Source organism: Salvelinus fontinalis, chromosome 17 (assembly GCF_029448725.1).
Source record: "Salvelinus fontinalis isolate EN_2023a chromosome 17, ASM2944872v1, whole genome shotgun sequence".
Taxonomy (NCBI): Eukaryota; Metazoa; Chordata; class Actinopteri; order Salmoniformes; family Salmonidae; genus Salvelinus; species Salvelinus fontinalis.
Window position 1 is genome coordinate 41,377,011 of NC_074681.1, and position 25,566 is coordinate 41,402,576.

The 25,566-nt window shown below is 42.1% G+C and overlaps 1 protein-coding gene across 1 annotated transcript; it reads left to right on the top strand.

The window, feature by feature from the left end:
- Window positions 1-23: 23 nt before the first annotated feature.
- Window positions 24-24,502, top strand: LOC129814403 (3-keto-steroid reductase/17-beta-hydroxysteroid dehydrogenase 7-like). Its single transcript, XM_055867509.1, has 9 exons — window positions 24-177; window positions 743-946; window positions 2,373-2,465; window positions 7,017-7,131; window positions 17,169-17,363; window positions 18,035-18,139; window positions 18,269-18,325; window positions 18,834-18,932; window positions 19,349-24,502. Exons 1-9 carry the CDS (start codon window positions 143-145, stop codon window positions 19,481-19,483), a joined length of 1,038 nt encoding a protein of 345 aa, XP_055723484.1. The 5' UTR covers window positions 24-142; the 3' UTR covers window positions 19,484-24,502.
- Window positions 24,503-25,566: the final 1,064 nt, after the last annotated feature.

A 25,566-nucleotide genomic window follows, 5' to 3' on the forward strand; every position in this document is an offset into this window, starting at 1 on the left:
TCATCCAATCACACCATGTAGCCGTGTCTGCATAGGCTATCGTTGTGTTCATAACATCGGACCAGAGTGTTGTACATTGATAGTATTCTTTTCTGTTATCTTTTAACATTCACCAGTTTCCTACAATTGAAGAAGAGCCATCATGGAGAAAGTGATTTTAGTGACCGGTGCGAACAGGTAGGCAACGTACATTATTCATAAATCGGCTGACTGTCACTGCAGTTAATCTTGTCTAGGCTACTTGATGTGACAGGATAACGTTATTACTGCGATAACGTTACAATTTTGCCAATCATTGCCTGTCGGAGAATTAATGTGTTTGAAAAAAGTTAGGGTAAGCATTTGCATCAACGTTTCAAATGAAGAACCACTTGACGCAATATGGCGTTGTAACGTTCAATTGTGGCAAATGTAGGCTACATGTTTACAAAGTTGCTGTTAGTGGAAATACTGCCAAGTTACATTCACATGTCTCACTTGTAATGAAGCTATTGCACTAATAGCCAAGTTACTCTCTACTCTATCTCAAGCCAGCTTGTTGTCATTTAGTCTGACAAATCCATAAACTGACTGATCCACTGATTGTCCACTGACTGTGTAATAACAGTTGACCCATGGAATTAAAAGAAGCTTGTGTGTGCGTGCAATGCATGCACATGCAACACGTGTGTACATGAGGGCGTTTGTGTCCTACTCCTACAGTATATGTAATCTCCTATCTATGACCTCTCCATCTCCACAGTGGCATTGGCCTAGCCCTGTGTGAGCGGCTGCTCTATGAGGACAGTCGGCTGCAGCTGTGTCTGGCCTGCAGGAACATGCAGAGGGCTGAGGCAGCCCGCTCCGCTCTGCTGACCTCTCACCCCGACGCCCACATAGACCTGCTGCACCTGGATGTAGGCTCTGTCCGCTCGGTTCTCCACGCCGCCCACAAGGTCAAGGCTAGGTATAGACCATCAGACCATTACCCTGTTAACACCTCACACACACACCGTACACACACCAGTGGAGGCTCCTCATAGGAGGAAGGGGAGGACTATCCTACTCAGTGAATTTTAGAAAAATGTAAAAAGTAAAACATTAAAAAAGTGATGCTTTTTAGATAAAACTATACAAAGTATATTCACGTCACCAAATAACTGACTAAAACACACTGTTTTGCAATGAAGTTTTACAGTAGCCTCAACAGCACTCTCTGGGGTAGCACCATAGTGTAGCCGAAGGACAGCTATTTTCAATCCTCCTCTGAGCACCTTGACTTCGATACAAAACATTTTAGGCTCATGATTCTTACTCTCTTCCATAGACTTACACAGTAATTATGACAACTTCCAAAGGATGTCCTCCAACCTATCCAGAGCTTTTGCAGCATTAAACTAGTACTGAAAGCATAAGCTACAGCTAGCTAGCAGTGCAGTGTGTAAAATGTGGTGAGTAGTTGACTCAAAGACAGAGAAAAACAATAGTTGAACAGTTTTGAACAAATTATTTTCTACAAAATATTTATTAATTTATTGCCATTGAGCCCACAGGTGTAACTGCTAAACTGCTTGCTGTACACTGTACTACGTGATTGTAGCTGGTTTACTAACGTGGTAGTTCTAGTAGCTATGTTGACTTTAGCTAATATAGTGACAATTATGTAGGCTGTGTGTGGTGGTTATGGTATGAAGGTTTGGCTTGGAAAGGTTTTTTCACCTAGTCACAGGCAGCTGTTGTGTTGTGCACTGAAGTCCACAAGCGAAGGGAAAAGGTGAGAGGAAGAGAGCACGTTGAAATACCTTTCTTAAATGGAAGCAAACTGAATGAAAATGGGATAAACCTACCAGAATATTCTAGATCAGCTAGATGCAGACAACAGTGTGCAAGGTGGTATTGAATGTGTCACTGTCTGTCACCTTGATTACTACAAATTTGTCTCTCGACATGTGCACCTGCATTAGAAACTTTCATTCGTAGTCTAGGTTGTAGAAACCTCATGATGGGTAAAGGGAAAATTCAAGTATCATGTAGTAGCCTAAACCTATCAATGTTACATTGAGCTGGGTGAATGGAAAATGAATGACAGTCATCCAATATGCTCATAAAGACCATGCTCATAATTTTTTTTATATATATTAAATATATTAAAATGAATATATAAATTAATATATATATAATAAACAGCACCGACGCTGACACACAGACACACAAACACATCTGGATATGGGCTCTGTCCGCTAGGTGGTTTGTGCTGCCACACAGTAGAAGTAATAGTCATTAACCAGTTAACCCCTCACGCATATATACGTATAGACACACACACACACATGTACTTTACATCCTTTTCAATGTGACATCAATAAATAATTTTACAAATACTCATTCCACAGGTACAACAGACTTGACTACCTATACCTTAATGCCGGGATCATGCCAAATCCGCAGATTGACATCAAAGCCTTTTTCAAGGGCCTATTTTCTAGGTAAGGTAATCGCCTTCAAGCCGTACTCTACTCAAACAACACGCGCCATTTCATTTCTCAAGGAACCCCTGCAGTTCCTCAAGGAACCATTTCTAGTCAATGGTTCATGTTTGCACCTTCGGTTAGTTGAGGGGTTCTTGGAGTAACCTTTAATGGTTCAATGTAGCAACGGGTTCCTGGAGGAACCTTGGGGTGGAGGTGTGGCTTAGTAGGGGCGTGGCTTTAAGATAGATCTTTTTTTGGAAACCTGTTAGAGTAAATGTCATTACTGTTCATCTGTTGTGTTGCCATCAAATTGGTCACGTACACATGGTTAGCAGATGTTAATGTGAGTTGTTCAGTTCTAATTCTCGGAGTAAAAACTCAGAGGACATTTAAGAAAGCTTAACCAAGTTTATTCTGCCCAAGGTCAAAACCGCTGCATTCCGACAAAAACATTTTCACACAAGCACTGATATTTAACCGTTCCTCACAGGCTGTCTCCTCCTACCCATCTGTACAAACACCATTCTTTACTGCTATGAAGGACACTAGTGATACGGGCATAAACTTTTATTTCTTCCTTTATTTGACCTGACCTCAACCCCCCCCCCCCCCCTCCATCACTAATCCATGGCTCTCTCCCCTTATCAATGCCTGCCACATGTAATCACTTCCCTGCACTCAACACATTCCAAGCTTAGTTGCACACACTATATACCTTCCTCCTACAACCATTACCTTCTGGTGTTGACCCTCCACTATATACCTTCCTCCTATAACCCTTAACTTCTGGTGTAGACCCTCTAAACCTCAGCACTCCATCCGTGACATGAATAAGTATATTTCATATTCTCAGAACCCAACAGAGTGTAGAGAAATGCTTGTGCTTCTAGTTCCAACAGTGTATGTACATATAAATATATGGATGAGCGATGGCCGAGTGATGGCCGAGTGGCATAGGCAAGGTCCAATAGATGGTATAAAATACAGTATATACATATGATTAATACAGTATATACATGCGAATACCTCTTTAAATCGGCCGATTTCTTTTTTTTTAAAGATATATATATATATATATGTTTTTTTATATATATATTTGTAATAATGACAATTACAACAATACTGAATGAACACTTATTTTAACTTAATATAACACATCAATAAAAATCAATTTAGCCTCAAATAAATAATGAAACATGTTCAATTTGGTTTAAATAATGCAAAAACACAGTGTTGGAGAAGAAAGTAAAAGTGCAATATGTGCCATGTAAAAAAATCTAACGTCTAAGTTCCTTGCTCAGAACATGAAAACATGTGAAAGCTGGTGATTCCTTTTAACATGAGTCTTCAATATTCCGAGTTAAGAAGTTTTAGGTTGTAGTTATTATAGGAATTATAGGACTATTTCTCTCTATACCATTTGTATTTCATATACCTTTGACTATTGGATGTTCTTATAGGCACTATAATATTGCCAGCCTAATCTCGGTAGTAGATAGGCTTGAAGTCATAAACAGCGCTGTGCTTCAAGCATTTCGAAGAGGTGCTGGCAAACGCAGGAAAGTGCTGTTTGATTGAATGCTTACGAGCCTGCTGCTGCCAACCACAGCACAGTCAGACTGCTATATCAAATCATAGACTTAATTATAATATAATAAACACACAGAAATACGAGCCTTAGGTCATTAATATGGTCATATCTGGAAACTATCATTTCTCAAACAAAACGTTTATTATTTTAGTGAAATACGGAACCGTTCCGTATTTTATCGAACGGGTGGCATCCATAAGTCTAAATATTTCTGTTACATTACACAACCTTCAATGTTATGTCATAATTTTGTAAAATTCTGGCAAATTAATTACGGTCTTTGTTAGGAAGAAATGGTCTTCACACAGTTCGCAACGAGCCAGGCGGCCCAAACTGCTGCATATACCCTGACTCTGCTTGCACAGAACGCAAGAGAAGTGACACAATTTCCCTAGTCAATATTGCCTGCTAACATGAATTTATTTTAACTAAATATGCAGGTTTAAAAAATATATATTTGTGTATTGATTTTAAGAAAGGCGTTGATGTTTATGGTTAGGTACATTGGCACGACAGTGCTTTTTTTGCGAATGCGCTTGTTAAGTCACCCATTTGGCGAAGTAGGCTGTGATTCGATGATAAATTAACAGGCACTGTGGTTTTGTATTTTCAATGAGGCTAACAGAGGTGTATGAGTTCCTCAAGAGCCTATGCAAATCCCGAAGTTGGAGTAGTTACCACTTTATAAGGTTCTTTGGGCTCCCGAATGGCGCTGCGGTCTATGGCATTGCATCTCAGTGCTAGAGTGCTAGTCACTCATTGCTAGTCACTGCAGACCCTGGTTCGATTCCATGCTGTATAAAAACCGTCCGTGATTGGGAGTCCCATAGGGCGGCGCACAATTGGCCCAGCGTTATTAGGGTTTGGCTGGGTTAGGCATTCATTGTAAATAGTAATTTGTTCTTAACTGACTTGCCTAGTTAAATAAAATAAATACATGTATTACTATGTGTAATCAGCAATGTTAATATTATATTTTAATATGTAATCTGCATAAATATTCAAGGAAAGTTTAAATTTGCAGTGTAGAAATTTAACATAATGAAAAGGAATGACATTTACCCTGACGGGTGGCCAAAAAGCCACACCGCCAATAAGCCACATCTCCAATCTGATAGGCTGCCATCTCTACAATAATTTATTAAAAAAGTTACAAATTTAACCCATCCCGTGACGAAAAGGTTCTGGTTTTAAACTTTACACAGGGGTTCCTCGAAGATCCTTTTCAGAGGGGTTCCTCAAGGAACCTTTTTGAACTGGAAAGGTTCCACCGGTGTGGCAACCCATAAGGTTCTTCCAGGCACCTTTACTTCTCTCACAACTAGACTCCAAGTACAAATCAGTTTGACCCCCTGAAAAAGTTTGAACTTAACCCTTCAGATGTACAGTGGGGAGAACAAGTATTTGATACACTGCCGATTTTGCAGGTTTTCCTACTTACAAACCATGTAGAGGTCTGTAATTCAATCACATTGTATGATTTTTAAGTAATTAATTTGCATTTTATTGCATGACATAAGTATTTGATCACCTACCAACCAGTAAGAATTCTGGTTCTCACAGACCTGTTAGTTTTTCTTTAAGAAGCCCTCCTGTTCTCCACTCATTACCTGTATTAACTGCACCTGTTTGAACTCGTTACCTGTATAAAAGACACCTTTCCACACACTCAATCAAACAGACTCCAACCTCTCCACAATGGCCAAGACCAGAGAGCTGTGTAAGGACATCAGGGATAAAATTGTAGACCTACACAAGGCTGGGATGGGCTACAGGACAATAGGCAAGCAGCTTGGTGAGAAGGCAACAACTGTTGGCGCAATTATTCGAAAATGGAAGAAGTTCAAGATGACGGTCAATCACCCTCGGTCTGGGGCTCCATGCAAGATCTCACCTCGTGGGGCATCAATGATCATGAGGAAGGTAAGGGATCAGCCCAGAACTACACGACAGGACCTGGTCAATGACCTGAAGAGAGCTGGGACCACAGTCTCAAAGAAAACCATTAGTAACACACTATGCCATCATGGATTAAAATCCTGCAGCGCACGCAAGGTCCCCCTGCTCAAGCCAGCGCATGTCCAGGCCCTTCTGAAGTTTGCCAATGACCATCTGGATGATCCAGAGGAGGAATGGGAGAAGGTCATGTGGTCTAATGAGACAAAAATAGAGCTTTTTGGTCTAAACTCCACTCGCCATGTTAGGAGGAAGAAGAAGGATGAGTACAACCCCAAGAACACCATCCCAACCGTGAAGCATGGAGGTGGAAACATCATTCTTTGGGGATGCTTTTCTGCAAAGGGGACAGGACGACTGCACCGTGTATCGCGAGATCTTGGCCAACAACCTCCTTCCCTCAGTAAGAGCATTAAAGATGGGTCGTGGCTGGGTCTTCCAGCATGACAACGACCCGAAACACACAGCCAGGGCAACTAAGGAGTGGCTCCGTAAGAAGCATCTCAAGGTCCTGGAGTGGCCTAGCCAGTCTCCAGACCTGAACCCAATAGAAAATCTTTGGAGGGAGCTGAAAGTCCGTCTTGCCCAGCGACAGCCCCAAAACCTGAAGGATCTGGAGAAGGTCTGTATGGAGGAGTGGGCCAAAATCCTTGCTGCAGTGTGTGCAAACCTGGTCAAGAACTACAGGAAACGTATGATCTCTGTAATTCCAATCAAAGGTTTCTGTACCAAATATTAAGTTCTGCTTTTCTGATGTATCAAATACTTATGTCATGCAATAAAATGCAAATTAATTACTTAAAAATCATACAATGTGATTTTCTGGATTTTTGTTTTAGATTCCGTCTCTCACAGTTGAAGTGTACCTATGATAGAAATGACAGACCTCTACATGCTTTGAAAGTAGGAAAACCTGCAAAATCGGCAGTGTATCAAATACTTGTTCTCCCCACTGTATATGTCTAGTAAGTGTTAAGCGTTGCCCTGTGCTCTGATGTGATGTCATCTTTGTGCTGCAGCAACGTCGTCAAAATGTTTGCCACAGCAGAGGGCCTCCTGACCCAGCAGGACCATGTCAACAAAGATGGCCTACAGGAAGTGTTCGCCACAAACCTTTTTGGTCACTTTGTGCTGGTAAGTCACTTATCTTATTTTATCCTATCGTATCGTAATGTTTCTCAACACAGAGCGGTTTGTTTCAAATGGAAACAGAGCCTGGAAATTTAAAACATAAGCTAGTTAGAGCCAGGTGTTTTTTCTTACCTATGTCACCTGACCCGGGCGCCTGTTACAACTAAGGGATAGGGTCGGAGTTTTCCTTGGCCAGGTTTCATGGTCACATGGTGAGGAAAAACGTAAAGGTGGGCTTATCTCACTGATTTCGCCTCACTTTTGCACACGTCCTTATTAAGAAATGATAGAAGCCATAACGAGAGTTGTCTTGAGGCTTTGGTATGATGTAGTTGTGTTATGTTGGTTGTGTGTTCCTCTTTACTCACCATAGTTGAAATATCCCATACAGCCACTTTACTTTCAACAAGGGATTGCGTGACTAATGGCTTTGCAAATGCCGGGTCATGTGCTGATGTGCTCCTAATCAATGATATATTTTTTTGGGTGCTGCCAAGTAGCGGTCTCATAGTAGGCATGTGGGCACAATTGAAATCTAAAGCCAACCCAAGAAACTGTGACGTCCGGGATTCCTTAAATCTCACAGAACAATTTTTGGAAAACACTGACATTATGACTCAAGTTCTCCTACTTAACACTTTTTTGCCAATTTTGGGACTACTATTGATGCCACATTGGCCATTTTCAACCAGATAAGTTGTTTTTTGAGTTGGCCCCTTTGTTAGAGGAAAACCACAAAGGTATTGGAAACTTTAAAAACTCATCTACTTTTCAGAACCACAGAGAAAATGATACCCAGCTCACTGTAACGGGTAGTAACCTCTAGAGACTCATGCCATTAACTATTAAACGTTTGTTTCTATCTTGTCCATTTTGTTTCCATGCTGTACCGTACATGCACCTTACTCTCTAGTCCCTTGGACTGGCATTAGACAGTCTCAGTGATAGGACATGCCAGATGATAGGCAAGGGCTGGAATTCAATCAAACCAGGCATTCATTAGCTATGTTTACTTTCATGTACTTTTTCATAGATCTTGGGGAAATTTCACTGATCATATTTCTTGATTCCCAATTGAATACGAATTTTATTCATTTTCCACAAGACACAAAGACAAAAGGACAAAAAATATAAGAAAAAGTCAAGTCCAAATTAAACCTACCGTATATGAGAGAGTAATCTTACCTGTCCAGGTCTCCAGACTAACATTTTCCAAGTTTTTCAGTTTGTGACAACAGCCCATGATTTGGTCGCACACAAATATTTTGCAGCGTCATGCAATAGAAACAAATTGGTATCATTACTGAGATGGTAATAGGGCTGTGGCAGTCATTACATTTTGTCAGCCGGTGATTGCCATGCAAATAGCTGCCAATCTCATGGTAATGGCCGGTAATTAAACATAAACACAATTAGCATCTCCTGGCTTTCACGCATAGCCTACAAGCCATTGATGCGGACCTTGGGAACATCTACATAAAAAAAATTAAGTCTAATAAATCCATTTAATATAGCCCACACCATCACAATAAATATTTTTATTTTAGGCAGGTCTAAAGAAAGATGATAAACTCAGCAAAAAAAGAAACGTCCTCACTGTCAACTGCGTTTATTTTCAGCAAACTTAACATGTGTAAATATTTGTATGAACATAACAAGATTCAACAACAGACATAAACTGAACAAGTTCCACAGACATGTGATTAACATAAATTGAATAATGTGTCCCTGATCAAAGTGGGGGTCAAAATCAAAAGTAATAGTCAGTATCTGGTGTGGCCACCAGCTGCATTAAGTACTGCAATGCATCTCCTCCTCATGGACTGCACCAGATTTGCCAGTTCTTCCTGTGAGATGTTACCCCACTCTTCCACCAAGGCACCTGCAAGTTCCCGGACATTTCTGGGGGAATGGCCCTAGCCCTCACCCTCCGATCCAACAGGTCTCAGACGTGCTCGATGGGATTGAGATCCGGGCTCTTCGCTGGCCATGGCAGAACACTGACATTCCTGTCTTGCAGGAAATCATGCACAGAACGAGCAGTATGGCTGGTGGCATTGTCATGACAGGATGAGCCTGCAGGAAGGGTACCACATGAGGGAGGAGGATGTCTTCCCTGTAACGCACAGCGTTGAGATTGACTGCAATGACAACAAGCTCAGTCCGATGATGCTGTGACACACCACCCCAGACCATGACGGACCCTCCACCTCCTAATCGATCCCGCTCCAGAGTACAGTGCACGCTCATTCCTTCGACGATAAATGCGAATCTGACCATCACCCCCGGTGAGACAAAACCGCGACTCGTCAGTGAAGAGCACTTTTTGCCAGTCCTGTCTGGTCCAGCGACAGTGGGTTTGTGCGCATAGGCGACGTTGTTGGCGGTGATGTCTGGTGAGGACCTGCCTTACAACAGGCCTAAGAGCCCTCAGTCCAGCCTCTCTTAGCCTATTGCGGACAGTCTGAGCACTGGCCACATCTGCCTCCTTGCAGCATGCCTAAGGCACGTTCACGCAGATGAGCAGTGACCCTGTGCATCTTTCATTTGGTGTTTTTCAGAGTCAGTAGAAGGCCTCTTTAGTGTCCTAAGTTTTCATAACTGTGACCTTAATTGCCTACCGTCTGTAAGCTGTTAGTGTCTTAACGACCGTTCCACAGGTGCATGTTCGTTAATTGTTTATGGTTCATTGAACAAGCATGGGAAACTGTGTTTTTAACCCTTTACAATGAAGATCTCTGAAGTTATTTTGATTTTTACGAATTATCTTTGAAAGACAGGGTCCTGAAAAAGGGACTTTTCTTTTTTTGCTGAGTTTATTAAGAAAATGTAGAAGAAGAATAGCATATTCTGAGTTGTCCTTATGTTAGGCCATGAGCTGGCTATGCCATATGGCTATGGGCTACAAAAGTTCATTTAGCAGACAATATTTGCTTAGAATTCCATGGCATTATTTTATGTTATTTTATAGTATGAAGAATAGGCCTACAATTGCACATACAGTGCATTTGGAAAGTATTCAGACCCCTTAACTTTTTCCATATTTTGTTATGTTACAGCCTTATTCTAAAATTAAAATAAAACAAATCCTCAACTGTGGGACCTTTTTATATAGACAGGTGTGTGCCTCTCCAAATCATGACCAATCAAATGAATTTACCACAGGTGGACTCCAATCAAGTTGTATAAACATCTCAAGGATGATCAATGGAAATAGGATGCACCGGAGTTCAATTTCAAGTCTCATCGCAAAGGCTCTGAATACTTACATGAATAAAGTATTTTTGTTTTTTATTTTTAATACATTTGCAAACATTTCTTAAAGCCTGTTTTCACTTTGTCAGGAAGGGGTATTGTGTGTAGATTAATGATAAACATTTTTTAAATCAATTTTAGAATAAGGCTGTTTCCTAACAAAATGTTGAAAAAGTCAAGGGGTCTGAATAGGTTTTGAATGCACTGTACACACACACACATACTTTTGTATATATATATATATACAAAAGTATGTGGACACCCCATCAAATGATTGGATTCGGCTATTTCAGCCACACCCGTTGCTGACAGATGTATAAACTCGGTTGCAGCACTCACAAACTTCCTCTGGAAGCAACGTCATCACAATAACTGTTTGTCAGGAGCTTCATGAAATGGGTTTCCATGGCCAATAAGCCTAAGATCACCAAGCGCAATGCCAATTTGGATTCTGGAGCAGTGGAAAAGTGATAAATTAGCTACACCATCTGCCAGTCCGACGGACGAATCTGGGTTTGGCGAATGCCAGGAGAACGCTACCTGCCCGAATTCATCGTGCCAACTGTAAAGTTTGGTGGAGGAGGAATATGGTCTGGGGCTGTTTTTCATGGTTCGGTCTAGGCCCCTTAGTTCCTGTGAAGGGAAATCGTAAAGCTACAGCATACAATTACATTCTAGACGATTCTGTGCTTCCAACTTTGTGGCAACAGTTTCAGCATGACAATGCCCCCGTGCACAAAGTGAGGTCCATACAGAAATGTTTTGTTGATCAGTGTGGAAGAACTTGACTGGCCTGCACAGAGCCCTGACCTCAACCCCATCGAACGAACGCCGACTGCAAGTCTGTTCTAATCACCAAAAATTAGTGCCCGACCTCACCTATTCTCTTGTGGCTGAATGGAAACAAGTCCCCGCAGCAATGTTCCAACATGGAGGCTGTTATAGCAGCAAAGGGTTAACTAACTCCATGTTAATGCCCAAGATTTTGGAATGATATGTTCAACGAGCAGGTGTCCACATACTTTTGGTCATGTAGTGTACCTAAATAAAATATAAAGGGTAGGCTTCAAATAATTTCAGAGGGACTGCACAAATGCGGCTATTCTGTGTTGAGTGGTTAACAAAGAAACAGTTCCTCCTATATGCTTTATTTACAGTTATTTATTGAAATTTAGTTGTGATACAAATGTTAGGCTATGTGTTTAGATTTTTTATACATTCTAAGGCTGCATGATGCGACTCTAATGATAAGAGGCATAAGCTCTGCTCTATTTCTTGCGCAGGCTGCACACACTTCATCAGTCTCTCATTCACAATTTGACAAGCACTTGATAATATTCACACCCATCAGACTATTCTCAATCTTTAATCTGGTCTTTACATATAGCCTACTAATATACGCTACCGTTCAAAAGTTTGGGGTTACTTAGAAATGTCCTTGTTTTTGAAAGAAAAATACTTTTTTTGGTCCATTTTTAAAATAACATCAAATTGATCAGAAATAGAGTGTAGACATTGTTAATGTTGTAAATGACTGCTGTGCTTTTCTTTAAAAAACAAGGACATTTCTAAGTGACCCCAAACTTTTGAACGGTAATGTATGTGTGTAATTATTTTTTATTTAGAATGGCCCACAATTTTTGTTTTAATCCGTAGCCTGCACATAGCAAATGGGGGTTATGTAGTACGTTATTTAATATGCAGGCATAGGCAGTGCGTCCATAAGACTAGGGGAAGCTAAGCTTTCCCTAAAGTAAATTGCCAAAATTATATAGCCTAATTAGCCTACTCCTGTCTATACAAAAATAAATAAAAGCATTCAAAATAGGCTACTAAAACATGATTTGGCCACAGATGATCATTGCTTAAAAAAAAAAAAAATTGGTCAGGTTATTGTTTAGTTGTGACTGTCTGTGAAAAGTAGAGAGGCCAAGCCAGGCATAATAGAATCGAGGGAAAACATAGTTTGGAAAGCAAAGGGTCATTGCTGTAAAGATAAGACAATGAAGAGACTAGATGGACGTCATATTCTATTTGTCTCCCCTTCTTGTAGGCCTATTATATTGACAACGTCATTTTTATTGATCTGTTTGTCAGTGTCATTAGAGTAGTGTCGTGGTAATTTCCTGTATTACTCAATAAAGAGAGAGAGAGAGAGAGCCAACCACACACAAGTCAGAGTTAAATTATAAAGTACATCTTTAATATATACACTGCTCAAAAAAATAGAGGGAACACTTAAACAACACAATGTAACTCCAAGTCAATCACACTTCTGTGAAATCAAACTGTCCACTTAGGAAGCAACACTGATTGACAATAAATTTCACATGCTGTTGTGCAAATGGAATAGACAAAAGGTGGAAATTATAGGCAATTAGCAAGACACCCCCAAAAAAGGAGTGATTCTGCAGGTGGTGACCACAGACCACTTCTCTGTTCCTATGCCTCCTGGCTGATGTTTTGGTCACTTTTGAATGCTGGCGGTGCTCTCACTCTAGTGGTAGCATGAGACGGAGTCTACAACCCACACAAGTGTGCAGGTAGTGCAGTTCATCCAGGATGGCACATCAATGCGAGCTGTGGCAAAAAGGTTTGCTGTGTCTGTCAGCGTAGTGTCCAGAGCATGGAGGCGCTACCAGGAGACAGGCCATTACATCAGGAGACGTGGAGGAGGCCGTAGGAGGGCAACAACCCAGCAGCAGGACCGCTACCTCCGCCTTTGTGCAAGGAGGTGCACTGCCAGCGCCCTGCAAAATGACCTCCAGCAGGCCACAAATGTGCATGTGTCTGCTCAAACGGTCAGAAACAGACTCCATGAGGGTGGTATGAGGGCCCGACGTCCACAGGTGGGGGTTGTGCTTACAGCGCAACACCGTGCAGGACCTTTGGCATTTGCCAGAGAACACCAAGATTGGCAAATTCGCCACTGGCGCCCTGTGCTCTTCACAGATGAAAGCAGGTTCACACTGAGCACATGAGCACGTGACAGACGTGACAGAGTCTGGAGACGCCGTGGAGAACGTTCTGCTGCCTGCAACATCCTCCAGCATGACCGGTTTGGCGATGGGTCAGTCATGGTGTGGGGTGGCATTTCTTTGTGGGGCCGCACAGCCCTCCATGTGCTCGCCAGAGGTAGCCTGACTGCCATTAGGTACCGAGATGAGATCCTCAGACCCCTTGTGAGACCATATGCTGACACATGCACATTTGTGGCCTGCTGGAGGTCATTTTGCAGGGCTCTGGCAGTGCACCTCCTTGCACAAAGGCGGAGGAAGCGGTCCTGCTGCTGGGTTGTTGCCCTCCTACGGCCTCCTCCACGTCTCCTGATGTACTGGCCTGTCTCCTGGTAGCGCCTCCATGCTCTGGACACTACGCTGACAGACACAGCAAACCTTTTTGCCACAGCTCACATTGATGTGCCATCCTGGATGAACTGCACTACCTGAGCCACTTGTGTGGGTTGTAGACTCCGTCTCATGCTACCACTAGAGTGAGAGCACCGCCAGCATTCAAAAGTGACCAAAACATCAGCCAGGAAGCATAGGAACTGAGAAGTGGTCTGTGGTCACCACCTGCAGAATCACTCCTTTTTTGGGGGTGTCTTGCTAATTGCCTATAATTTCCACCTTTCGTCTATTCCATTTGCACAACAGCATGTGAAATTTATTGTCAATCAGTGTTGCTTCCTAAGTGGACAGTTTGATTTCACAGAAGTGTGATTGACTTGGAGTTACATAGTGTTGTTTAAGTGTTCCCTTTATTTTTTTGAGCAGTGTATATAAATAAGCTTCACCAAAGCCCTTTTTTTGACTCTCCGATCAATTCAGTGTCTATAAATTAATTCTCTGAGTGCTTACAAAACAATTCTTATGTTAATTTATAGCCAAGATACACCCCTCTCAACTTACAAAGAATCCTTTACCCGAAAGAGGAGTATCCTATCGCTAGACAGCATCAGCTATAAACCATCGTTCAGTTTGATCTCCCAAGACAAGGTTTCAATCTCATGCTTGGTACTTCACTGTCTACCAAAACCTCACCTCAACCAATGGCATATATCAATTGTCATTTGAGATACTCCCATCTCAAATACACCCCCTCCTGGATAAGCTCAGAAAAGACAGTGAGCCTCTTAGGTCATATACTAGATCAAGATAAGGGCAACCTCAGAGGGGAAATACAATGGTTCCAAACACTGCCAAACTCCTTCCCCCTATGAGAAAAGTAGGGAGTGACTGGCGTACAGACATTGTATGAGATAACTAACTGGTTCCCAATTAATAACGCCATCCCGTCACATGGTTTAGGAATAGTTAGACACATTCATAAGAAAACAACGTTCCATTCTGTCCTCCTCCCCTTCTGATATTCTACATAGCACCACATGGTTTAACAGATACATTGACTTATGAAGACAAGCCTGACCTCTCCCCTCTCTGGCCCCAAGTTACTAAGCCCTATCACAGAAGGGGAAAATGTACTGCCAATCCTATAGTCCAAAGGGCACCATTCTAATGACAAGTATCTCACAAGCATATGATGAAAATAACATCTTATCTATGTTACCTAGCTAAATCTGATTCTGCCACGACAATAGGCTACCTTGTAATTTGTTGTAATAAAAAATATTCTGCTAATGTCTCCAGTCATTTAAAATGTAGTAGAATTGCATGAAATGTGTTTAAAATGCCACACTTTTCCCATGCAAAGAAAGAAGAAATATATCTGATCTCGCCTAGGTCTACGCAATACGTGCTCAGCCATGCATTGATTGCTTTTTTTTTAAACAGTGATTGGAGTTCTGTTATTAGCCTAAATTATGACTATCCAATCTACTCATCACATTGTGAATAGTAGGCTATCTTACATAAGTCTGCAAATGCCATGATGCATGGAATGCTTTATTATAAAGGTGCATTTGTATTGTAAAAATGTGCTTCCCAAAACTAGAAACTCACACGCCGCCTGCAGTGGCTTCAGTTCTTGGGTATGCCGCTACAAGCATGGCACACCTGTATTTGGGGACTTTCTCCGGTTGGATGGGGAGCGTAGCTGCGCAGCTATTTTCAGGTCTCTGGAACAGGTTTTCATCAAGGCTTCCTTTTGTGCTTTGCTCTGTTCATCTTTTCCCTCGATCCTGACTAGTCTCCCAGTCCCTGCCGCTGAAAAACACCCCTACAGCATGATGCTGCCACCACCATGCTTCACCGTATGGATGGTGCCAGGTTTCATCCAGATGTGACACATTCAGGCCAAAGAGTTCAATCTTGGTTTCCAATGGTCAGAGAGTCTTTTAGGTGCCTTTTGGCAAACTCCAAGCGGGCTGTCATGTGCCTTTTACTGAGCAGTGGCTTCCGTCTGGCCACTCTACCATTGGTGGAGTGCTGCAGAGATGGTTGATTGGTGGAGTGCTGCAGAGATGGTTGACCCTCTGGAAGGTTCTGTCCTCTGTCAGAGGACTCCACAGAGGAACTCTGGAGCTCTGTCAGAGTGACCATCGAGTTCTTGATCACTTCCCTGACCAAAGCCCTTCTCCCCCGATTGTTCAGTTTGGCTGAGTGGCCAGCTCTAGGAAGAGTCTTGGTGGTTCCAAACTTCTTCCATTTAAGAATGATGGAGGCTACTGTGTTCTTGGGGACCTTCGATGCTGCAGACATTTGTTTGGTACCCTTCCCCAGATCTGTGCCTCGACACAATCCTGTCTCGGCGCTCTACAGACAATTCCTTCGACCTCATGGCTTGGTTTTTGCTCTGACATGCACTGTCAACTGTGGGACCTTAGATAGACAGGTATGTGCCTTTCCAAATCATGTCCAATCAATTGAATTTACCACAGGTGGACTCCAATCATGCTGTAGAAACATATCTATTTATTTAATCAATTTTAGAATGAGGTTATAACGTAATAAAATGTGGAAAAAGTCAAGGGGTCTGAATACTTTCTGAATGCACTGTATATGTAGGCTACACCGGTTGTAAAATAGATTAATGTGCTTAAATTTAAAAATAATTGTTGCTATTGTTGTTATATTTTACTGTTAAAATTTGGCTCCAGAATTTTATGACTTTTCCTTTGTTCAATAGAGATTAATCTTTATGTGCACTAATATCATATGCAAGTTTATTTTGGGATAACTCCCCAACCGAGTAAGTGGAAACCCAAAACACATTAGCTGGATCACTAACTAAATATAATACCTACTGCTAGTAGCTTATATTTCGTCTCGCTACGCCCTCCTGTGGGTGCTAGCAATCCAGTAGGGGCTGGAAGCTACAGTGAACTTTGATTGTTCAATAGTGCCGCACTATCACATAGTATTTGCATAAAGTTAAGCTTTCCCCAACTTAGGTTCCACACTGTTCACACTCCCTTGCCCATGCTCGCATCGCCTAATGGTCCCCCTGTTTTCCACGCAATTGGATTTTTAAATGTTATACAATCAAAAAAAATCTAAAAAATTCCGGAGCATTTTTTACTCCGGGAAAGTAGTGGCTCGCTCGACTCAGCAGCAGGCCCCTGCAAAACAGGTACAGCGGCAGGATGGAGACTTTCATTACAGGAATAATGAGAATTTACTGTTTGACCAACTCATGGTTTTAGCCTCCTAAAAAATAGGACGTTTTTAGTGAGGTGAGCATGTACAATGTGTAGCTCGCACCAATGCTGTGTCAGAGGGTCGCAAAATGCGATTAAATGGTCGCAGTCTGGAGCCCTGCTGTCTCATTGGTCCAGGTTATCTGTCCCTTCAAACATAGTCATACTTTCCGTCTCTATGTTCCAGGTCAGGGAGCTAGACTCTATCCTTTGCCAGGCTGGTCAGACCTCCCGGGTAGTGTGGACTTCGTCCAGCAATGCCAGACGCTCGGCCTTCAGTCTAGACGATGTCCAGCACAGACTGGGGACCGAGTCCTACGCGTCCTCCAAGTATGCCTCCGACCTCATCAGCCTTGCCCTCAACAGACACAAAAACAGCCAGGTGAGCCAAAATGTTCACTCAGTTACACATGGCAGTATTGGGCTATGAGCCACTGGTGGGTTGTGGCAGATCCATTTTGGATCCTTGCAAGAGATGTGTACTAGTTTAGGTTCACACTTATTCAGTTGCACAAGGCTGTGTTTGCCTAAAGGCTTCTTTATATTCCAAATGTTGCATGCGTACGCACAGCAGTCTTCTAGAATATTGGACCGTTGGCTTACTTTTCACATTCTCAGAGCAACTCAAGCAATTTCTCCAACTGTCAACACGTTTAAATGAATAGAGGACGCGTACCGGAGTCGCATTGGTTGGGAATTGTGCGAGGTACGCATTCGGGCTGTGCGTCCCCCACGGATGTTGGTCTCAAGAGAAGCGTAGCTATGTCACAATGGGATGCCGGACTATCGCGTCTCAGCGTCTGTGGACTACGGTTTACCCTTAATCATAGTTCAGGAGCAACTGGTGGGTTGTGGTGGGTTCATTCTGGGTCCTGGCCTGGTGAGAGACTGGATTGTCTATGCTAGATCCTAATGGAATTGTGAATGCTGCCCTCTCTCTTTGTTCATGTCAAGTTGCATGACATTTTATATTTAGTAAAACTCTACCTCAAAAGTCAGTGCATGTATCGGATAATCAATAATAAGACTTTTTATTTTTTACACGATTGACAGGGGCTGTACTCATCAGTGATTTGTCCAGGGCTGGTGATGACCAATCTTACCTATGGCATCCTCCCCTCCTTCTTCTGGACCCTCATCATGCCTATAATGTATCTTGTAAGTTGGTTTCACTCTTTAGTCTTCTTTTACTGTTTTGACATAATTTTTTGTGGTCTTGTGATTTCATCAGGAAATCTCATTTGTACAACTTGTATTGTTAATTAACATGTCTGTCTTTATGAACAGATAAGAATCTTCACCAACACGTTCACACTGACGCCGTACAATGGAGCCGGAGCATTGGTGTGTCTCTCAGAAACGAATCTAAACAGTTCAGATATGTATTATTTACATATTAACATCTAATATTATACATATTTATGGGCTGGTTTCCCAGACACAGATGAAAAGCTTATTCCTGGACTAAAAAGCATAATCTGTGTCCGGGTAACCGAACATGTATCGTCTTTTTTATGTAATGTTACTATCAATTAACTTGTTTTTACATTCTGCATCTTTGATCTGTTTGGGCAATTATTGGATATTTTACAGCATAAGAATATTTAAATATGAAATCAGTATTTTCTTAGTATTTTACAGTTAATTACAACTGCGTCCTTACAACAAACATTGCGGTATATTCATAGTATTACTGCATTATCACTCTAGCCATGCTTATCTGATGGTTTTTGTGTGTTTATCCGGGAGATGCTTACGGTTGAAAATGTCACTCTCAACAGCTTGAAATGTTTAGATAATACATCCTTTGAGTCATATTTCATAATCTGATATGTCATCCTGCCTTTAATAGCACTCGCTGTTTCTGAAAAAACCAGAGTCCCTGGATCCGAGGGCAAAGTATCACAGTTTGACGTCAGGCATGGGGAGCAACTACACGCAGCCTCGACAAGTGAGTGTGTCTTTATATAATCATACCCCCCCAAATCATATTCAAAAGACAGTAAGCAAACACTATAGAAAGCTAGGCCCCAAGATAAACATCTACAATATTAAAGTTGAGAATAGATTCTATATTACTGTTTCGGTCTGATAGGGTTGTTCTAGCTTTAGGGGCGGCAGGTAGCCTAGTGGTTAGAGCGTTGGGCCAGTAACCGAAAGGTTGTTAGATCGAATCCCCGAGCTGACAAGGTAAAAATCTGTCGTTCTGGCCCTGAACAAGGCAGTTAACCCACTGTTCCTAGGCTGTCGTTGTAAATAAGAATTTGTTCTTAACTGACTTGCCTAGTTAAATAAAATAAAAAATAGGTTTATTTGATAGAAAAAAAGTAGCCTTTTTCTCATGACTTTGGTGTTTTCTGTTTTTAGATGGACATCGATGACGACATGTCAGAGGCCCTGTATGTGAAACTGCTGGAAATGGAAAAAGCTGCTCGTAAGAGATTGAAAGAAGAGGATGACAATGAACAAGCCTACAAAAAGTACCTCAACCAGACAGAGTAGTATTTTGTACGGCTATTCTCCTTGACTGACTAGTTAAGGCCTAATCACTCAACTTTTATTCTATAGCATATAATCTACAGTGCCTTCGGAAAGTACTCTGACCGCTTGACTTTTTACACATTTTGTTACGGTACAGCCTTATTCTAAAATGGATTAAATACATTTTTAAAATCCTCAGCAATCTACACATAATACAACATAATGACAAAGTGAAAACAGATTTTTTAAATTGTTTGCAAATGTATTAAAACATAAAAACAAATACCAAATACTTATTTACAAAAGTATTCAGACCCTTTGCTATGTGACTCAAAATTGAGAGCAGGTGAATCCTGTTTCCATTGATCATCCTTGAGATTTCTTCAACTTGATTGGAGTCTGCCTGTGGTAAATTCAATTGATTGGACATGATTTGGAAAGGCACACACCTGTCTATATAAGGTCCCACAGTTGACAGTGCATGTCAGAGCAAAAACCAAGCCATGAGGTTAAAGGAATTGTCTGTAGAGCTCCGAGACAGGATTGTGTCAAGGCACAGATCTGAGGAAGGGTACCAAAACATTTCTGCAGCATTGAAGGTCCCCAAGAACACAGTGGCCTCCATCATTCTTAAATAGAAAAAGTTTGAAACCACCAAGACTCTTCCTAGAGCTGGCAGCCTGGCCAAACTGAGCAATAGGGGGAGAATGGCCTTGGTCAGGGAGGTGACCAAGAACCTGATGGTCACTCTGACAGAGCTCCAGAGTTCCTCTGTGGAGATGGGAGAACCTTCCAGAAGGACAACCATCTCTGTAGCACTCCACCAATCAGGCCTTGATGGTAGAGTGCCCAGACGGAAGCCACTCCTCAGTAAAAGGCACATGACAGCCCGCTTTGAGTTTGCCAAATGGTACCTAAACTCAGAACATGAGAAACATGATTCTCTGGTCTGATGAAACTAGGTTTGAACTCTTTGGCCTGAATGCCAAGAGTTACGTCTGGAGGAAACCTGGCACCATCCCTACGGTGAAGCGTGGTAGCAGCATCATGCTGTGGCAATGTTTTTCAGCGGCAGGGAATGGGAGACTAGTCAGGATCGAGGAAAAGATGAACGGAGCAAAGTACAGAGAGATGGATCCTTGATGAAAACCTGATCCAGAGCGCTCAGGACCTCAGACTAGGCGCAGGGGTGTCAAACTCAAATACCCAGTGGGCCAAAATGTAAAACCTGAACAAAGTCGCAGGCCAACATTGAACAAATTAACATTTTAATATGGACCCAAACAAGTTTTGCTTTAACATTGAATATGGAACAAGCATCGCTTATTACCATACAATATATAATTTAATAGTGGAGACATGCAAAATCGAATTTCAAATGAAAAAAAAACACATTGATGGCATTCATTTATTAAATAAATAAAATGTAAATAAAAATCGTATGCCTCTTTTCTATTTGCAGCCTTCTGATTTAAATACCAAAATAAACTTTTTCCACTGGCTAATAATTTTACAAATAAAATGATAATAAATCAATCAACCATTCAAGCCCATGCCTTGTAGCAAGAAAAAGTGCACAAAGAAAACGTTAATTATTGCACACTAATCTAATCTGATGTGCCCAAGCCAGATACCTGGCATCTCTTCTTGGATGCTAGTTCATCAATGTCTGGGCTCAGGCTCTGAGCTAAAGAAATCCTCAGTATCGAGCGAAGGTGTTCATCAGTCAGACGTCTCCTGTGAGTTGTTTTGGTCATCTTCATCGAAGAGAAAAGTTGCTCGCATAGATAAGTGCTGCCGAACATGGAGAGCATCTGAGCAGCTTGGGTGCGGAGCTGAGGCATTGTGTCAGGGATGAACCGTGGAAACTGTGCGGCGCCCACAGCATCATACTTTGACTTCAGCGTGTCGTTGCACTGGAGTTCAATCAGCTCCATTTGGATGTTGGTTGGTGCATTTTCCACATCAACTGCGAAGGGATTACTAAGCAGTTCAAACCTACATTTCTGGACATCGAAGTCGGCAAATCGCCGGCTAAACTCAGCGGCGAGAACACTTGAGTTTTTCAGCAAACTGTGCGCATGGGAACACGGCGGTAGAGATCTGCGCTTTTATGGTTTGGCAGCAGGGAAAATGGCAAGGGTTTCCTTGCAGCATCTGATTCTCCAACAGGCACAGTTTAGTTTTAAAGGCCCTCACTGCAGCGTACATGTCTGTGATGATGCGCCCCCGCCCCTGAAGAAGCAGGTTCAGCGCATCGAGATGGCTCGAGATGTCACAGAGAAAGGCCAGCTCACACAGAAACTTTTGCTCCCGGAGCTCTGCTGTATCCTTCCCTTTGGTTTCCAGGAATTGACATATTTCCTCACGCAGCTCAAAACATCTGTTCAGTACTTTACCTCTGCTTAGCCATCTCACCTCTGTGTGATACGGCACGTCTGCGTATTCCGAACCACACTCCTCTAGAAAAAAATTAAACTGGCGGTGATTCAGACCTTTGGCTCTTATCAAGTTCACTGCCTGTGTTACTGTGGTCATAACATGTTCCATCTTTAGGGCTTTGGCACACAGTGATTCCTGATGTATGATGCAGTGGTAAACAGTTAGCTCACCTGCACAGTTCTCTTCCCGCATCTTCTCCCGAACCATGCCCACTCTTTTTACCGCACATCGCTGGCGCACCATCTGTCGTTAATCCAACGAGTTTATCCCACGGCAGCTTTATTTCAGTTACACATTTGGAAACCTCCTCAAATATTTCCTTTCCTGTGGTTGTGCCATGCATTGATTTGAATCCCAATAGCTCCTCCGTAACACACAGATTTGAGTCCACTCCACGGATGAAGACTGACAGCTGAGCAGTATCAGATGCGTCGCAGCTCTCATCCACAGCGAGGGAGAACGCAACGAAATCTTTTCCCTTTTCCATCAGCTGGTCATACAGATTGGTGGCAAGATCACATGTGCGATCAGCTACTGTGTTCCTGCTCAGGCTCACGTTTGAAAATGCTTGCTTTTTCTCTGGGCATAGAGGTCACAAACTTTCATCATGCACTTTTTCACAAACTCTCCCTCATTAAAGGGCCGGGCTGATTTTGCGATCTCTGCTGCCACTATATAACTAGCCTTTATAGCAGCCTCACTTTGTGATGTGGCTTTTTTGAACATATTCTGTTGTGAAACCAAACTTCTTTTCATCTCCTCTACTTTCTGGCTCCTTTGAGTCATGTCCAGGTCCTTGTAGTTGTCACGGTGTTTCGTTTCATAGTGTCGTCTAATGTTGTACTCCTTACTTACAGCCACGTTGACTCCACAAACAAGACAAACAGGTTTGTCTTTTACATATGTAAACAGATATTCTGCCTCCCACTTGTCCAGAAAGCTCCTGTTTTCTGCCTTTCTTTTCGCCATTTTTGGGAAGGGATAGCGCGCTGACAGTTGTAGCGTCTATGTTGCTATGACTACTGTCACAGAGGAGAGGGCGTTTCTGGGTCCTGTCCTGATTGGCGCGCGAAAACAACAGCAGAGCATTGTGGGATTCGTAGTATTAGCGGTGAATGCGCTGTATAATACCGGCGGGCCAGCTCTAGTAGTAATTTGGTATTGGCCCGCGGGCCAGAGTTTGACACCCATGGACTAGGGCAACGGTTCACCTTCCAACAGGACAACGACCCTAAGCAAGTCTCTGAATGTCCTTGAGGGGCCCAGCCAGAGCCCGGACTTGAACCCGATCGAACATCTCTGGAGAGACCTAAAAATATCCATGCAGCAACGCTCCCCATCCAACCTGACAGAGCTTGAGAGAATCTGAAAAGAAGAATGGGAGAAACACCCCAAATACAGATGTGCAAAGACAGTAGCGTCATACCCAAGACGATTCGAGGCTGTAATTGCTGCCAAAGGTGCATCAACAATGTACTGAGTAAAGGGTCTGAATACTTATGTAAATGTGATATTTTAATTAGCAAAAAAAATCTAAAAACCTGTTTTTGCTTTGTGATTATGGGGAATTGTGTGTAGATTGATGAGGGGCAAAAACTATTTAATAAATGTTAGAATAAGGTTGTAACCGAACAAAATTTGGAAAAAGTCAAGGGGTCTGAATACTTTCCGAAAGCACTGTATATAAACAAAACTGTTTTATTCAGTGTGTTTTACTCCGTGTGAATGAAGAGAAATGGTATGCTCTGTATAAGTTGACCATAGCCCTGACGAACGAGTAGTGGTTTTATGTCGCTCTATCTGAGTGAATCCTCTATAGAATCAGCTGTATGCATTGACTTTTTATCAGCCATCATTTTCAATAGCCTCCCTAGTTGAGTAGAGGTTTCCCATTTTTCAAGCACTTCATAATTTGATCTTGGTTAGAGTACGCTAGCTAGGCTACACGAGTGCTGTTCCTTTTGTGACTATGACAGGAACATGTACAGTAGGCACTCAAGTAGATAAAATATGGTTTAAAGAATATATTAAAACAGAGACTGCAACTTGAATACTGAAATACACTGAAACACTAAAAGCAAATACTGAAACTGATGCACCTGAAATGGTTAATGGACATTTGTTAATGTCTCAGAAAGGGACCATGGGTACATTCCTGCTGCTAACTCAAGGGGCTAAAGGTGGTAGACTGTCAAGAGCATTTGTGAATTATCAAGCACAAATAGCAATAACTGACCAGAACTAGGCAAAGCATTCCTTTGCGTTTGCTTGGTAAGATGAAGAGTTGTGAGCTGTTGAACTTTTATTGAAATGAAAGTTTAAAATGAAAGATTTATTTGCATTATTTAATGTGTAGCTTGTTTGAATGAAACTTTGATCGACGCCACCACTCTTCAAGATAATGCTGACTTTGGCTCAATTTCTGACGTGTTCTTATCTGCAGTGCCTTTCGTAACCTTTTCCAAATTGTGTTGTGTTACAGCCTGAATTGAAAAATGACTAAATTGAGATATTGTGTCACACAATACCCTATAATGTCAAAGTGGAATTATATTTATAGAAATGTTTACAAATTAATAAAAAAATGAAAAGCTGGAATGTCTTGAGTCAATAAGTATTCAACCCCTTTGTTATGGCAAGCCTAAATACATTCAGGATTAAAATGCTGCTTAACAAGTCACTTAATAAGTTGCATGTGTGTAATAATAGTGTTAAACATGATTTTTTTTATGAATACCTCATTTCTGTACCCCACACATTCAGTCAAGCAGTGAATTTCAAACAGATTGAACCACAAAGACCAGGGAGGTTTATGAATGCCTCGCAAAGAAGGGCACCAATTGGTAGATGGGTAAAAAAACAGACATTGCATATCCCTTTGAGCATGGTGAAGTTGTTAATTACACTTTGGATGTTGTATCAATACACCCAGTCACTACAAATAATGTTTATTTTGTATTATTTTCTCTTTTTTTCTCTCCCCAATTTGTAGTTGTAGTCTTGTCCCATCCCTGCAACTCCCATACAGACTAGGGAGAGGTGAAGGTTGAGAGCCATGTGTCCTCCGAAACACGACCTCGCTTCTTGACACAATGCCTGCTTATCCCAGAAGCCAGCCACACCGATGTGTTGGAGGAAATACCGTACACCTGGCGACCGTGTCAGCGTGCACTGCACCCTGCCCACCACAGGAGTCGCTAGAACGCGATGGGACAAGGACATCCCGGCCGGCCAAACCCTCCCCTAACCCAGATGACGCTGGGCAAATTGTGTGCCGCCTCATTGGTCTCCTGGTCGTGGCCGGCTGTGACACAGCCTGGAATTTGCGATGTAGTGTAGTGTTAGACCACTTCACCACTCGGGAGGCCCCAGTCACTACAAAGATACAGGCGTCCTTCCATGAGATTTCACCATGAGACCAATGGTGACTTGAAATCAGTTAGAGTTTAATGGCTGTGATAGGATAAAACTGACGATGGATCAACAACATTGTAGTTACTCAACAATACTAACCTAATTGACAGAATAAAAAATATTCCAAAACATGCATCCTGTTTGCAACAGGGCACTAAAGTAGTACTGCAATGTCCTGAACACAAAGTGTTGTGTTTGGGGCAAATCCAATACAACATATTACTGAGTACCACTCTCAACATTTTCAA